The sequence below is a fragment of the Camelus bactrianus genome, chromosome 13 (genome assembly GCF_048773025.1).
Source record: "Camelus bactrianus isolate YW-2024 breed Bactrian camel chromosome 13, ASM4877302v1, whole genome shotgun sequence".
NCBI lineage: Eukaryota > Metazoa > Chordata > Mammalia > Artiodactyla > Camelidae > Camelus > Camelus bactrianus.
Genome location: NC_133551.1, coordinates 46,623,654 through 46,640,224, shown reverse-complemented (window position 1 = coordinate 46,640,224; position 16,571 = coordinate 46,623,654). Strand labels below are relative to the sequence as shown.

Genomic DNA, 16,571 nt, shown 5'->3' with positions numbered 1-16,571 from the left:
CTCATTTCCAGTTTATACTTTGGTAACTTACTTCCAAATTTTATTATCTTTGTTATTTTTCCCTTATTGAAATCCAGGACCTCATGCATGCCAAGTACGTGCTCTACCCGAGCTATACCTCTCATCCTCTATTTCATTGATTTTAAGATGCACATTTTTTCATATGTTAACAGTGTCATCAGGATTTACAATTCACAGAGTGTCATAACTGGCAAGTTTTCTCATTAGTACATAAAATGTCTTAAAATAGATCCTTCTCAACCATCATTTCCATAGTTCACACAGCAAATGCTCATACCAATAGCAGGAGAGACTACAGTACATTATGGCACGTAGGATCTCTGCCTTCCTAGCCTTTAGAATCTAGCAAATATGCTGGTTTCTCTGCCTCTAGCTTCCACTCCCCTTCTGGAGCCCACACTCTTAAGTTAGTTATCTAACAAGTGGTCAGGCCTGTTACTCCTCTGCTTATAACTCCCACTAAGGGATGATCTTGGGCTTCCATATCCACTAGGGACCACGTGCTGTAGGGATGGCCAAAGAGTGCCAGTGTCAGTATCTGTTGTTAAATTTCTAATTGTCCATCAGATCTTGGCCTAAGGTTTCATTTTCAATATAATTGTTTCTTCTCTTCCCTGTTGGGCCAGGCACTCTTTGCATCGCCAGGGCCTTGCACAATGCCTCGGACACACAAGAGCTTAGGAAGTATTTGTTGAGTTGAGAAAAAAAAAAAAACCTGCTTCCTTCACTGTTCACCCAGCCAGCACTGGCTCACACTTGTCCCCTTCTCTGTTCTTATTTAGCAAGAAAACTGAGGCACAGGCTTCCTTAAAATAGGCACACTGGTAAATACATGGGCAGTGAAAAACAAGTTTCAGGAAGGAAATTTGGGTTTGTGACTTTATTACTGGTAGTTTATTGCACAGCTTTTCTGCATCAAAAAACTATCTGCTAAAACGAGAAACAGGCGCATCTGAATTTAGATTTCCCTCAGCCCTCAAAAAGTAGTAATTCCCCTAAAAAAGAATCCATTCATCTAATTTTAAAGAAAATATACTTCTTACACAAGACAATCCAAATTGATGCAAAATATTTATTCCAAGTTAGTTATTTTATGCAGTAGTTTTCCCCCTCAACAGACCTGTGATAACCACATCTTTTAAATCTGTAAATAATGTTATCAAAATAATCTTAATCTTTGAAATCTCACAAAAATTTATATTTTACAATCCACCCTGAATATCAAGGCTGCAAGAATAACACAACATTTCCTATATCCAAATATTTTACAGCTGTACCCAGAAAGGAAAAAAAAGAAAGAAAAAAAAAAAAAAAAAAAAACCAAAAAACCACATATACTTGGTTAAGGGCTAATGTTACCCGAGCAGCCAAAAATAAAATAAAATATCCAAATTATTAGCATTAATTTAATACAATTATAATTTCAATAGTCACTTTGTCATTGACAATGATTGCTTGAGCACAGGGGTGAGTGCCCCAAGGGCTGGTAGTAGAAGCTGTTGCTGCAGACCAGTGTCTCCTCCCCTCTGCACTGCCAGCTCCCACCTGTGCATCGCCCCATATATACTGTGTGTATGTGTGTGTGTTAAAAATCTTTCCCACCACACAAAGGTCTCTCTACTAAGCAGCTAACAGGGAAGAACAACAACAACAAAAGCTAAACAAGCCAATCGCTCTCTCTTTGGGATATGATTATTTGCCTTGTGCACAAAGTATTTAACAACAACATAAGAAAAGGAAAAGGAATAGAACGATTGCTTCTGTATAATCCCTAAACACACAAGCTGAGTTTACTGGGTCAGATTTAACTGTAAGCATTTATATGCCTACTTCCAGGCATCGTCATCAGATGTTTCACTGCTACTGGTTTCCGTGTCCAAGTCCTCAAACTCTGCTTTACAAGTGCTTCTCCAAGGGGAGAACAGGCTGGAACTTCGGCTCTGCAAGAAGCCATTCTTCCCAAAGCCATTTCTTCTCAGCTGTGGTTGGCATGGGAAAGAAAGAAAAAGGACAACCATCAGTAACTACACTGGCCCACGGGACCTGGGAAAGACCAATCCTCAATTCATCTCTAGGCAGAATGTAGAGGGGGACCTTTCCAAGAAATTGAAGATTTCTCACAGGAGTGCTTTTCAAACTGCAATGTGCAAATGAATCATCTAATACTCTCCTGAAAATGCAGACTGATTCAGTAATGTCTGGGTAGGGTTTGAGATTGCCTATGTCTACAAGTTCTCAGGTGGTATGATGGGGGAACAGAGTTCTGAGTAGTGAAGTCTTTACGTCAGCCTCTACTTAGGACTTAGCACCACTGTTATTTATGCTTTAAGTACATACTACCAGAACGCAAGTTCTGCGAGGTATGTAGAGACCCCATTTGTCTTGTTCGTGGCTGTAAACCTTGGGGTCTGGCAGTGTTTTACTCAGAGAAAGAATCTAAGCATTTGTCAAAGAAATTCAAATAGGCTACCTGGCTTCCTGGCTCTGGCCAGAGGACTGGAGGGAAACCACGGGGCTGCAAGCAGAGGTGGCTCAGCCTCCTTCCCTAGAGACCGAGCCTCAGAACACAGCGCTGTGGTTCTTAACACACTACTTTCTGCAATCTGCTAACTACGGACCTCTTTTTTTTATCTACCACTGGAGATCCCTATGGAGAATGAGATGTTCCTCTGTATTTCTACAATGGCAACTAAATGTTTTCTTTTTCAAGGTCCTTCTCTCACCCTAAACTGGGGCTCCTCAAGGGCAACGACTGTCCTGACTCCTTTCTCTCCTAGTCATTAACTGGTCCCCAGGAAAAGTTTATGTATGACGTACCTGCTCTGTCTTCATATGGAACTCTTTGAGCTCATCCTCTGTGAGGGGAAGGCAATTCTCGTCATTTTCAGGATACTCCTGCCATCCCATTGCTTTCAATAACCTGGTGCAGGCAGGCCAGACAAAGAAAATATGGTACCTTTAAGCCTAAGTGGGAACCCCACAACTTTCTAGAGCCCAGGGGCAGTGGTACCCACTTAGATGTTAAAGAAGAAACTTGGGTTTGTCTTTTCTTCCCAGTTGGATAAGCTTTTATTATGGCTACTTGGTGCCTGGAATTAAATGGGAGAATCTCACAGTTGTTCTTTCCAGAGCACAAGAGGTACAGAGAAGAGGCAGCAGAAGCAGCAGAAAATAAGACAGGATAAAGAAGAGTCAAACTGTCCCACAGACGAAAGAAATTTCACTGTCTCTTGTGAGCAAATTAGCACAGAGCCACATGTATCTTTTACTTTCATGGCATTGTGGGCTCCCCTCATAATGATGTGATCTTGCTGACCCCTTTTAAAGTTCCTGTGGACAGGAGCCTCCTTTCAGGAAGGTACTGCCATACTTTGCAGGCTCCATCTGCCGTCCAGTTGCCCAGGCAGCTTGGCTGGCTCTGTGTTCAAGGCCCTTGTTTAAAGAACAAGCTCCAGACCTGGGGGCCTCATGACTCCCAAGGCCCCTTAAAGGAATCTTGAGGTACCTTGATCACTTAGGTCAGGAGAGGCCAAGGGGCCATGAAAACAGTTCTAGGAAACAGGTCTCACCCCACTCCCCACTTCCAACTAGAGCCATTAACTGAGTCTGAAGCTAAACTACAAGAAGGCCTTAGAAAGGACAGAGTGAAAAAGCTGGCTGAGTGTGTCATGGCATGCCCAGCGGGCAATAGGCCAACCCACAGCATACACACAGAAACTGTGGTGCTATGGGCACTTCTCTCTGTATGCTGGACTCTGAAATGTCCTCTTAAGTATGTTCAAACTCCTTGTAGGCCATACACAGCATTCCTTGTGATCTGATCCTCACTTACCTGTGCTCTGCTTCCAGAGAGTGAGAGAGGACCTCCCCTTCCTCTTCTACTGGGAGAGCAAGACCATTTTGATGACAGCCCTCCTCTTCATTCTCCTTTGGTTCAGGTGTGCTATTGTCCTCCAACTGCGTTAAGGAAAGGAAGAATACATTTGGTTAATGATCCTTTAGGGCAAGATAAGCAATCTACAAGATTAAGGAGTCAGAACCCAGGAAAGTGTTTTCTAGAAGAAAACCTCAGCCCAAAGGTTTTTCCCTTTTAAAAATGAGAAACTGCTCACCTTGCTCAGATTTCCCAAGGATACCACCTGGCTACTATCTTAACTTCAGGTCATGTCAACTGTGGCAGATGCTACTCGATGCCCATGTGGTATCAATTTTCTATTCTTCCTCACTGGTTTGAATTAAGGAACCAATGCTCTCAGCTTTTAGAGTTCACTTTCCTAGACTCCCTTGCAGCTAAGAGTGGCTATTTGACAGTTGGTCAATAAGAGTGTAAATGGAAATTGTAGCGTGGGCTTTTAAGAAAGCATTTTAAAAGGTACATTCTTTTTCAGGTTTTTGGCTGTCCTTTCCCTAACTAGAATGTGGATGGGAAGCCTACAGGAGCATAATTACCCTAAGTCCAAGGTGATCAAAAGTTTGCAAGTTTCCTGGTAATACCAATGAGCTGTCATTAACTTCTTGGACTGGAAACTCTAACGTTTCTGTTGCAGGATATTTGCACCCCCCCCCAAAACAACAAAAACTCTTGTTTTATGGTTTTGTTTGTCAGATTTTCTTATATTATGATTTAATATAATCCTGAGAAGATTCAGTTATTAACCAACTTCTTACAGCATCCAATTCAAGACTTAAGCAGTGCTGCCCTGTTTAAGAGCATCAAGTCTCAAGGCAATTATTGAAATAAGCCTAATTTTGAAATATGCTGACCAAAGGATTGAATTCACTTTATCACAGGCTGTTACTCCTACAGACAAATCTCTGTACATTTAAAAAATGTGCCACATCTTTCTCCCTTAAGAACAAAAAGCACATATATATAACACAGAAAAATACTTAATGATGCCCCACCAAACCCTATGCTCTTACATCCTCCAGCTTCTCACAGTCTCTGCTCTCTGAGAAGTCTCCATTCCGGTCATCCTTCAGAGTCTTCAGGAACTCGCTCTTCCTGTCGGTAGTTCTGCGGGTCAACTTGGTCAGACGAGAAGAGCTGATCTCAATTGGAGGAGTGGTGCTGGAGGGACTCTGGGCAAATACCACAAATAGGTTGCTCCTGATAGCAAAGAGTTAAGTACTGGGATGCTCTAGGTCATTTCTACATGTCACTGATTTTCAGAATCTGGTAGCCTATTTATCACTCTTTTACCAAAAAACCCCCAATTCTTTTCATTTAAACAGATTTTAGCTTTGCAGGGTTTTTACAGTTAAGACTAGATGGCTTATATAGCACCTCTTTGATCTTTCTACAGATGCCAGCATAACGCCAGCACAGGCCAACACTGGTCTACCACAGGGCAACTACACCCCCAGACCCCACCCTGGCTACGGACCATCTCTGGATGCTAATGGGAACCACCAGTAAAGAAATGACTGTGAGCTAAGCACAGCTACAAAGGAAATGGAGCTAGAGCTATAGGTGTCACACTGCGTATGTCAATTTATGTCAGTGGGAAACAGCACCTTTAGAAAAGGCTGCTCGGCTTTATCCTCACTCACCTCTTTGGGAGAACTTAAAACTGTGCCACCAGCCAGTACTACCGGTTTGATAACAGAGATCGGACTGGTAAAAGCAGACTCCCGGCTAGAGGAAAGGGATCCTGATTTGTGTTCCATTCTGTTAGCTTTCCAGGCACTGGGCTACATGGGGAGAAAATAAATCAGTCAGAACAGCATGCAGACAAAAGCTCAGCTTGTAAGATCATCAAGCAAAGAGTGGAATGTTATGTGGGAATGAGTTCCCAGAGCTTGCCTGTCTCAATATATTTGGGAGGTATACAACCTTCAAGGAAAAAGGCAGACAGGAACCATAATAGCCATGGGATATTAATAGGTAATTCTTAAAAAGAGAACTCTAGTCCAGTAAGCTTGGGAGATGCTAAACTGAATAAAGTTCAACCACAGGTTTCTTTACTGTGTTATTTCTTAAAGCATTTAACTGTGTATGTGAATTTTAGAGGCAGATATAATACACAGCACTTTTCTAAACTTGACCCCTAAATGGCTTCTTTTATGGTGTGTTTGTTAACATTTGATATAATCCTGACATCTTCTCCTCACTCTCTTCAACCACCCTCCCTGAAAAAGCACAATAGAAAAATCACTCTTCTCAGGAATTTCATGGCAGGAAGCTAGATCCAGGTCACAGTGGGCAATGTAAGTGTCTAGGCAATCCTGGTTTTTAATCCAGAGGCCCTTCTTTTGCTTAGCCTTGTGGGCCCTGGTCCCAAGCATGAGGGCAGCAAAGTTTAACTGGTATACTCCATTTTTTTCTGAGCCAATCACTCTGTCTGAGGAGAACAGGGAAGATGAGGCACGTCAATGGAGTGAGTCTGAAGCAAGTAAAAAAAAAGGTCTGCTTCTCCAGAATGAAACAATCAGAACCAAGAGACCTCCAGTACAAAGGAATGGTCCGAGTGAAAAGAATTTCTTTCTTGTTATTAAAGAAGGTATGACAGGCTTTAGGAAAGGAATGAACCTAACAGAGTATCTACCATGTACTGGATACCTGCCACAGTACTTTACTGAATTCTTAACCCAATCAGGTATTATGTCTTTTTACAGAGAATTACACTGAAATTAAGAAAGTTATGTAATTTTCCAAGGTTACTCAACTGGTATGCAATACTGTTTTCTACAATGCCTCCAAAAAGAACATGCAAGCAGATAAGAGACAACACCCCAACTGGAATAAAGATTAAATTTTTTCTTGCACTGATGAAAACTAAAGATGGCAGCTTATTCAGGCTAAATATCAAAGATGATAGTTTCCCAGAGCTGCAGAGGGTCACCAGATGCCTTGTCTTTCTTTTACCTTTGCCATCTCAGGGCACAGAAACAGCTGAGTTTCCGCCACAGCAGCACGACAGGTTTACCAGACAGTGTTACATGCAACAGGATACCTACATCTCTGCCCAACTTTATTCCAACTTAATTTTCAGTAACTCAAGCACTATGTTAGATAGCTGGCTGCTCACTAGAGAAAACAATTATGCCCTGGGCCCCCTTTATTATAGGAATTATAGTAGAAACCACTAAAGTGAGGTACAAACTATTATGTATAAAAGAAGCTACGAGGATATATTGTGTAACACATGGATTATAGCCAGTATTTAACAGTAACTATAAATGGAATATAACCTTTAAAAATTATGAATCACTATATTGTTCACTTGTAACTATTATATATTGTACAGCAACTATACTTCAATAATAAACAAATAAATACATAAAATAAAGGGGGGAAAAAAAAGAAATCCACTAAAGCAAACCACGTATAAACCACTGTTTTCTTTCTAAAATACCCTGTCCTTTCCTCTGAATTCCAAATCAATCCCAACTCTCCACCTCAAATAATCTTGCCTTCTCATACTGGACTGAGAAGTTGGAAGTCATTGGATCCAATCTTTCCCCAATTTCCTCCTTTGCATCTCAAATTCCTTTGATAGCTCCCCCTCTTCTACATCTGTTTATTCTCATTCCTTTGTGAACTTATCAATTATTTCTCCTTTGTATCTCTAATCTTCTCTCCTCTTCTTCCATTTTATCTATAAACATGCTAAGCCACTTTACTGAAGCCAAGGGGAGAAAAAAACCAAAGATTTATTTTCCCTCATATTGCCATCCTTTTATTGTCGAACTTTGCTGCATAAGTCAGTATCTGCTGTCTTTCACCTGCTCATTATTACTATTTAATTCCCCACAGTACTCACCTCTGTCCCTATTTTAATATGACAGCTCTTTCAATAAATAAGCAAAAATCTTGTCCTCATATTACAAGGCTAACTTTAAAAAAATCTGTTTTGGTGGAATGAGAGATCACTGATTATCCATCTTTTTTTTTAAACATTTTTTATTGATTTATAATCATTTTACAATGTTGTGTCAAATTCCAGTGTAGAGCACAATTTTTCAGTTATACATGAACATATATATATTGTTACATTTTTTTCTCTGTAAGCTACCATAAGATCTTGTGTATACTTCCATCTTTTTTGAACCTGTCCCTCTTTTCCTTCTCAATTCCCTGATGCTTCACTCTCTTCTCACTTCCTGAATTCCTTCCAGTCTCTTCAGCGGATGGAGGCATACTCCAGGGATCTAGCCTCAGTGCTCCTCTGCTGTAACATGTTACTAGGTAAACTTCATTAGAAAAACTAGTTATTTGTAACTGTTTAATCATTGAAATTGTTAAAATCATGCAGATAATATGACCCCTAAACTCTCACCTGAGCTTTTATAAAAACCTTCATCATTTGGCTTTAGTCTTACTTCCCTCCACCACTTCCCAACTACTAGCCATATTTAATCACTTGTCTTTTCCAAACATGGCATGTTTTACTTCCCTATTTTTTTTAGGTAACACATAATTCCTTTGCCTGGAATGCCTCACCTACTTGCTCCCTAATAAACTCCTACTGTTTTTAAACTACCATTTAATGACTACTTGGGATATGCCAGTACTATATTCCAAGTACTTTCTAAAGAGTAGCATGAAGTCTGACTCTAAAACCTGAATTCTCATCCTTCTCTCTCCTTCTAATCCTTCAAGATGGGAAGCATTCTGGGGCAGTGGAAACAACCCTGGTTTGAAGTCAGACAAACCTATAACTTTATTAGTGATGTAATCTCAGATTACACAATTTTCCACACTCTAGGCTTAGAGTAAATGTTATAATATGTAAAAAGCCTAGTGAATATCCTGGAACATAGTAAGATGTCAACAGATGGCAGATCTCTTTTCTTGGCCCCTTCAAAACCTAGTTCATATAATGACCTTATCTGTAAAGACTCTGAGGACTCTCTCCAGGCAGAGCATGCAGAGGAGTACAATTATATTTATATCCGTCTCTTCACTAGACAGCAACTCTGAGATTATTTTGTACCTCTAGTGACATACAGCTTTTAATACACAGATACTCAATGTGTAATAACTGTTGAACACCTAGAGAAAATGAATGAACAGATAAACCGACATTTGCCTACTAGTTATCTCATCTCTTCCTTCCTTTAACATCTCACATTCAAGGGTCCCAGAACCACTCTCATCAACTTTTCCTGAACTTTTCCTGATAACTCTTCTTTCTCTCTTCTCTACCTCCAGTGAAATGGTTCCAAAGTTATCCCAGTTTCCTGGGGAAGAATGCTCTGTGTCCTGTTTTCTTCCTCCGTCTGATTTGCTTCCCACTGTGTGCCATCATTTCCTCCCTCCTCTACCCACTTGCATCATCCCTGTTCAGGCTTTACTATCTTTTACAAGGACGGTTTATAGCAAACTTTACATTAGCTTTCCTTTTTTGTTCAATCCTCAAATCATTTCCATACAATAGGACTAGACAGATTTTAAGCTCTGTGTTATGAGTTTTATCCTTTTATCCTTCCTTGTGAAGCCCTTTAGGATATGACGCTGTCTCACTCATGTACCCTCTTCTTCTATAGGTTGACAGAATGCCCGGAGACATTTCAAATGAAGTAACACTTATGAAAACTCTAAAGGAATAGAACAAAACAAATGTGCTGGCATTTGATAATAACTTCCATTTATTACCACTTACTATATGGTAGTTTTAAATACTTCATAAAATTTTCTTACTCCTCAAAACCCCTTAAAAGATAGGTACTATTACCTCCATTTTATAGATGATAAAATTGAGACTTAGAATGTTAGAAACTTGTCCAAATCCAAGGTCTTATTATCAAGAAGAGGGAGCGAAGTGAAATCTGTCTGCCTCAAAGCCCTGCTGTTAATTTCCATGCTACACTGCTTCTCTCTATAGTAGTTGCTCTCTTGACTTGAATTCACATTCTTTTCCTTCTACATTGGAGGAACAAATATTATCCTAAACCCCTTTCAAAAATAATTCCACTTGTCAATCAGTTTATTCCCACTCATTTCTTCTTGGGTCATGATCCTTTTAATGATCTTTCAAGTTGTCCCTAGGGGCTTCTAGCTACAGATTTTCTCCATCCTTTCACTTAACTCTATACCACCTATATTCTGTTTCTGTTTACTGTCAAAGGTGCCACTACCACCACTTTCACCCACATAATTCCTGAATTCTCTGAAATCTTGTTTTGCAGCCCTAAATGTACTCTCCTAAAACCTCAAATGAAATGTCACCAAAACCTTTCCAACTCCTAAGGTCCCGTTTTTTCAGTTATTCCTTCAACTAACAGCAGCAATTGACAAGTGCTAACAACTCTGGCTGCTATCTTAAACTCACCCACCTCGATTTCTGTGGTGACATACCTTTTTTTCTATGTCTGAATCACAATTTCTCAGTCCTACTGATTACACTGTTATTTACCTATTTATGGAATATTAAATATGTCCCTAAGTCTAATTTTCCCATTTTTCTATCCTCTTTCCCTTAGAGATTCTATCTACTCCGAGAACTTCATTATAACTAGAATAATAACCCTTAGTCCTGGTATCTCTCCAGTGCTACTAGGAGGAATTAAAATGGTTCATTCACTATCCCTCAAATATGTCTAGTGTTTTGTTTCCAGAACTTTTTATATAACTACCTCTTCTAATTAGCAATGTTCTCCAGACATTTTCCTGCACATCCAAATCTGGACCATCCTCCAAAGATGATTTCAAATTATAGTTTTTTCGTAAAATTTTCCTTGATGGTCATAGTCTAAGCTGACCTTGCTCCTCTGAACTGTGTAAATAAATAGTGTTTAATTAATTTAGTTATTCCATATCTGTTCAAGATTTGTTTTAGGATCTGTTGTTATTTTATTTCATACACAATCACATGACCTTATATTGTTATAGCCTGTCATCTCAATTAGACTTTCAGCTCATGGGAGGGTCAGGACCAATGTCATACTTCTTTGTTCACCAAAGTGCTTGCGCACAGAGAAAAGGGAATTAATACTGTGTTCTTTTTTCCCCTCAATAACAGTAAATTCTGTTTGTTTCCTTGCAGTGGCTGGAATTGATTCAAGCAATTATCATGTGCTTTTGTGAGGGTGCTAGGGATACAAATATGAAAAGGACCTAAAGTCCTTAAGGAGATTACAACCAAATGAAGAAATAGATGCAATAAAGTATTATTATAAATATTGTGATAAGGGACAGAGTGCTATTCAATCAGAGATACAAAGCTTAATTAGAACTTTAGATGTATGAGATAGAAAAGGATTCACAGAGAGGATGACATAAACTTGAAGGATAATTTCCCAGGTAAGATAAAGAAAGAGCAGTAAAATGTAAAAGATAGACTGGGCTTAGACTATAAAGAATTATACATGCCACCACTAAGGAGTCTGGACATTATAAGATCAGGGGTTGCTAAGTTATAACCCACAGACCCAAACTGGACCAAAGCCTATTTTGTATGGCCCAGGAACTAATGGTTTTTCACATTTTTAAAGGGTTGGAAAAAAAAGAAAAAGTTTCAAAAAGATCATATGTCATATGTGACCAGCAAAGTCTAAAATACCTATTATCTGGCTCTTTACAGACAAAGTTTACCAACCCCTGCTATATAGATGGTTTTAAATAACTGAAGGGATTTAATGGGAAAGGATGTGATATATTCAAACTGTTTTAGGATAATCATTCTGGCAGCTCTGAGGACAACATTATGGAGAAATGAGGAAACAGAAGAGTACACTACAATAGTAAATGTGAGATGACAAGGGCATAGGACATCAAAGAGGGAAAAACTGACAGGGACTTTGTAACTGCCTGGTAGAGGGGAATGAGTAACGAGGAAGAAGAAAGCAGCAGCCATGATATTCAGCTAAGTGATCAAATGGATGTTGATGTTATAATGAAAACAGCAAATGAGGAGAAGTAGGTTTATGAGATGAACCTAATGAATATGAGAGGCCTACAAAAATACAGTTGGCAGCAGCAGAGTTTGGAGGCAGTACAATACTATGCATATAACTTAATGATACTGAATGAATATCTGGTGAATGACTCAACAGGAAAAAATTACTGAAAAATTTTCTGATTTATTCCCCAACTTCTGCTTTATAAGATTCTTATACTGATTCCAAATCATACCTTAGAAGGAGGTGGTACAGGCTTAGGAACCAGGTTCTTATAGACACTTGGAACCATGGTTGACGATTTGTTTCCATTTGCATGGTGAGATCCTGGTGAGGTGAATGCTGCAGAGAAAGCAGCAGCAGGATCTTCTTTGGAAACTTTTTTGATGACTAGCATTTTGGAGGGCTGCTTGGCACTCGGTGGGTTTTCTGTGAAATACAATGGTGGAAAGATAAAACAATGTCAAACCTATTGGTTAACATGAAGCACAGGTCATACAAAGGCCTTATTTTCAACGAACAGCTGACAGCTGAGACTAAGGGACAAACATTTCCTAGTCTGAACATGACAAATACTTTTCAAAAGTGACACTACTCAGAAACAATAGGAAAAAAGGCAGCATCTGAAGCACTTGGTTCTAAATTCATAATCAACCAAAAAGCCCGAAGATGTTAGCAGTCTTTCAGGGGCATAACATGTCTAGTGTATGGTGTGATCACTCAGGCATAGACCAAACAAGAATATATCCAAGGGTGGCAACTCCTGTCAGCATGGGAATGGCGAGAGATGAGGAAATTGGAGAAAGGCGTCTGCCATGGGACCTTCTAAGGCAAACTAGAGCAATGCTATACGCCATCAACAAAGAGGAAACGGTACAGCAACTGCCCTTAATCCTGTAACTGAGGTCCAAACCTAGTATTCAGATATGTTAAGGCCTTCCCAGTAAGATTCATGGTTGCTGAACACGTCTAAGGTAGGGACTAGGGCAGTCCAATCTATAAATGCCAAAGACCCTAATGCCACAGGATTAGGCTCGGTTCGAAACACATTGATTTGTCTTTTGATTTTTTGTAAGGCTAGTTATTTCCAACATATACATATGTGTGTATTTATATATGTTTCTCCTTGCCCTATACTACAAGAATTTATAATTGCCAAAAACAACAGAAAACCCCCCAAATTCAGCAACTGGACTCTGGTTGAAAAAAATGGTCTGTAGGATATAATATTATACAGCCTTTCAAAGAACATTTTTAGAAGAGTATTTATTTAGTAACATGAAAGAATGCTTAAGAATATATTGGTATTTCTACCAAACATTTAGGAGATGAAATAGAAACACCTTGAAATTTAATTGTTACCAGCAAATTAGCAATGTTAACTACTAATTACTAATTAAAACTACTTCTTATGAACATATTATATTATTCTCCCTTTGCTTAATATCTGCTTCCAAATTCAGGGCTCTACAAACTCTCAATTGTCTGCATTCTGACTTCACTACCATTACGTATCAATGGTATTTTGCAGGGGAAATAAGAGCTAATACCATGTGCAAATGGATGAGATGAGAAACAAGAAATAAACAAACAAAAAGAGGTAAAGAATTTTTGCTCCTCTCCCTGCTAAGAAAAATTTAAAGTTGTGCCTTTAAAATGGCAAAATCTACCTACCCCACACTCCAGAAGGGGTTCCAATAGGTCTGCATGGCTGATTCTGTTTGCCAGCTTCTGGATTCAAAGAAGGCTAGGAAAAAAAGGCTAAATTAATGGTTGATACAGGAAGCTATTCATTTTGGCACTTTTGGCACTTTTTGCAAAGTAGCCTTCACCATGAAACCTATCAAAGAATTATATATCAGCAGCACTTATTTAACACTGTATTCAAAATTAACAAATAAACAGAAGATACTGAATTGCCAAATCAGTAGGTCTTTTATTAATCTCAGACTCTCTTGGGTTTCATTTCCTTTAATATAAGAAGATTTAAAAAATTTTTTAAATAAACAGACTAAATATGCAAGTTCTCATCTTCCTATAGGATATGAACGCCAAATAAGGAGGCATAGAAAACTGAATGAACAAGGAAGTGGATCACTTTTTTCAGATTTAAGGAGGACAAATCTGGTCAGTGAAATATACAGTATTCACAGCAGTTCTAATAAGACTGTTTTAGGGCAGAGGCACACCATGTACCAGGGACTGTGCTAGGAATACAAAGGGAATTAAGATAATTAAGAAGAACCCTTATTCCCACAAGGATCACAGTTTCACTACAAAGATAAACTTGTAGACAAATAAATACAATAAAAGGTTATAGAGGCTATGTTAAAAATTCTCATTAGGGAAGAAGTAGTACTAAGGGAAACGTCGATTCTACTAGAAAGAGAAGTGCTATCAGGAAAGGCTTCACTAGAGGTGATTATTAAGAAGAGTCCTTAAAGATGAATTTCAAAGAATGCTCAATGAACACCAAGACAGGAAAAACATGAAGAGAATAGAATATTCAGAGATCTATGAACAGTTCAGCATTAGTACTAGAGAAGGAGAGGATCCTTCTTTGGGGAAAGAGATGCCTGGCAAAGTAGGTTAAGAGCCAGATTGTGGAGTATTTTTAAGGCAGATTGGATTTTATTCTTTAGGTATGAGGATCCATCCCTCATGTAGAGTTAACATGATCCTATCACTAGTTTACAAGTTTGGTAGGAGCTTGAAGGATGTATTTCAGAGGTTTAAATATCAACTAAGAGACTATTAGGAGACCAATTCCATAGTCCAGGAGAGTAAGGAAGGCAACAGGAGTACAGGAAAAGATGACGGGAAGGATGGAGAAGTGTTAAGGGCAATAGGCTGGACTTAATAACTAACTGTATAGAGGGTGTGAGAATGATAACTGGTGTCTAAACCCAAACTTTACAATCTAGTACAGAGGAGGAAAATGGCTTTTTAGCACAACTGACTGTGGGACATTAAACAAAAAGTAGATGCCCAGACTCCACTACAGAGCTTCTGAATCAAAATCTCCAGGAGTGGGGCCCCAGCAGGGATGTATTTTCAACCAGTCAAGGGGAGACCCACTAGCATAGAACAAGCACAGACACAAAGTGAACTATTAACTCATTATATAAATGAACAGATCAGTGACAGAATATGGACAAGTAAATACACTCTTCTAGATGGAACAGGACAGACAGTAGGTGTCTATATGGATAAAAGCTATGTCTTCTTGTTTTTGTAGCCCTATGTTCTTAGTCACATTACACCTAGTATTTTCAGAAACACTGCCCCCATTTAGTTGGCATCTTCAATCCCTTTCCACTGATTCTTTAAAAACAGTAAAATATAACATAGATACAGAAAGCTGCATAAAACAAATGGGCAAAAATTTCTTGTAATCATCACTCAACTTAAGCAACAGAATATTACCAGCCAAAACAGAAACAATTTATAAGCCTCATTGAAAAAAAAAAATCCTTCCCCCCTCTCTAAAAATAACCAGTCTCCTAACTTCTGGTGACCATCACTTCTCTTTTACCACCCAAGCGTGTATCCCTCAAACTATAGGTTTTGTTTCCAAAAATCATCTCTTAATTTACAGGTTTCGCTAAAAACATTTTATACCTCTGCATTTCCTACAAAATTGGTCATTGGTTCTAGAGGCGATAGGATCCCCTTCCCCCCTTTTATTTTGGCAAGGTAACTACTTGCTGGTTTTGTGTTCTTTCCTTAGGAGACACCTAACGTCTGGCTGTGCTCATTTTTGTGATGTTAGCGGACACTGAGGCTCACAGCCTTAAACTATCAACTAACTACAAGCTACAAAACAACGATCATATATTTTATCATTCTTTCTTTACAAGTTAGTGTATTTCCATAAAAAGGAACTTCCTCTCATCTATTTGGTGACTCAGTGGTATAATTCATATGGAAAAGACCAAATACATGCCTGGACTTAGTTATTAAGTTATTAATTGTATACGGGGTGTGAGAATGCCACTAGTGTCCCAACCCAAACTTCTAAGGTGAGGTATCATCGTGAACTTAAAGATTTAATCATATTTGATGTGATTCAAACACTTGAAGTTATTACCCCTTAATTGATGAATGAAATATCCCAAGTTTGGCCAGTGAGGACCTCTTCAATTTAGTTTCTGAATCCTTTTGATACAACTCTAATGGTCTTTAATTACTTCTTTGCTATGTAGTTTGACAAAATATTCCAAGCTTATCTTTAAATATCCTGACCAGAAATAGCATCTCAAGATCATAATTTGGGCACTAGGGACACTCATTGTTATGGCATTGGTCATTGCTTTTAGGACTTTTCAGTGGACAGAGCCTGGAAATATATATATAGACAAACACATTTTCAAAGATGAAAATGACCTCATGATTTCTTATTGGTATTTCCAATTCAAATTGAGTGCCTTGGGGTTTTTACCAAACATCTTCTATTTTTTATCTGTATTTCCATTCCTCTACACAAAGAATCCTGGTTTTTAAGGACACAAGGCGTAGAGTATGATCTTCAATTGCTTTATTCCGTATTACAATAGCCTCAGAATAACAATATCAATATCATACCACAAATATGGTTAATAAAATGTTGTTCTTACACAATGGTATTTGTCTGTGACCTTTATAAATGAAATTTGACAGAGCATAAAATCCTTGGTTCACATTTTGAGTATTGAAATTGTTACTGC

At 38.7% G+C, this 16,571-nt stretch overlaps 1 protein-coding gene across 6 annotated transcripts in view; it reads right to left on the bottom strand.

Moving 5' to 3' along the window:
* Positions 1-1,073: 1,073 nt before the first annotated feature.
* Positions 1,074-16,571, bottom strand: part of GPBP1L1 (GC-rich promoter binding protein 1 like 1) — a 48,499-nt gene continuing 33,001 nt past the window's right edge. For all 6 annotated transcript variants that reach the window (XM_010950691.3, XM_045513477.2, XM_010950684.3 and 3 more), the window contains 7 exons: positions 13,540-13,612; positions 12,101-12,294; positions 5,575-5,715; positions 4,945-5,103; positions 3,854-3,978; positions 2,839-2,941; positions 1,074-2,000 (listed from right to left, as the gene is read on the bottom strand). In XM_010950691.3, coding sequence (XP_010948993.1) covers positions 1,848-2,000; positions 2,839-2,941; positions 3,854-3,978; positions 4,945-5,103; positions 5,575-5,715; positions 12,101-12,294; positions 13,540-13,612 — 948 coding nt within the window. In that variant the 3' untranslated portion in view covers positions 1,074-1,847. The remainder of the gene's footprint in view (positions 2,001-2,838; positions 2,942-3,853; positions 3,979-4,944; positions 5,104-5,574; positions 5,716-12,100; positions 12,295-13,539; positions 13,613-16,571) is intronic.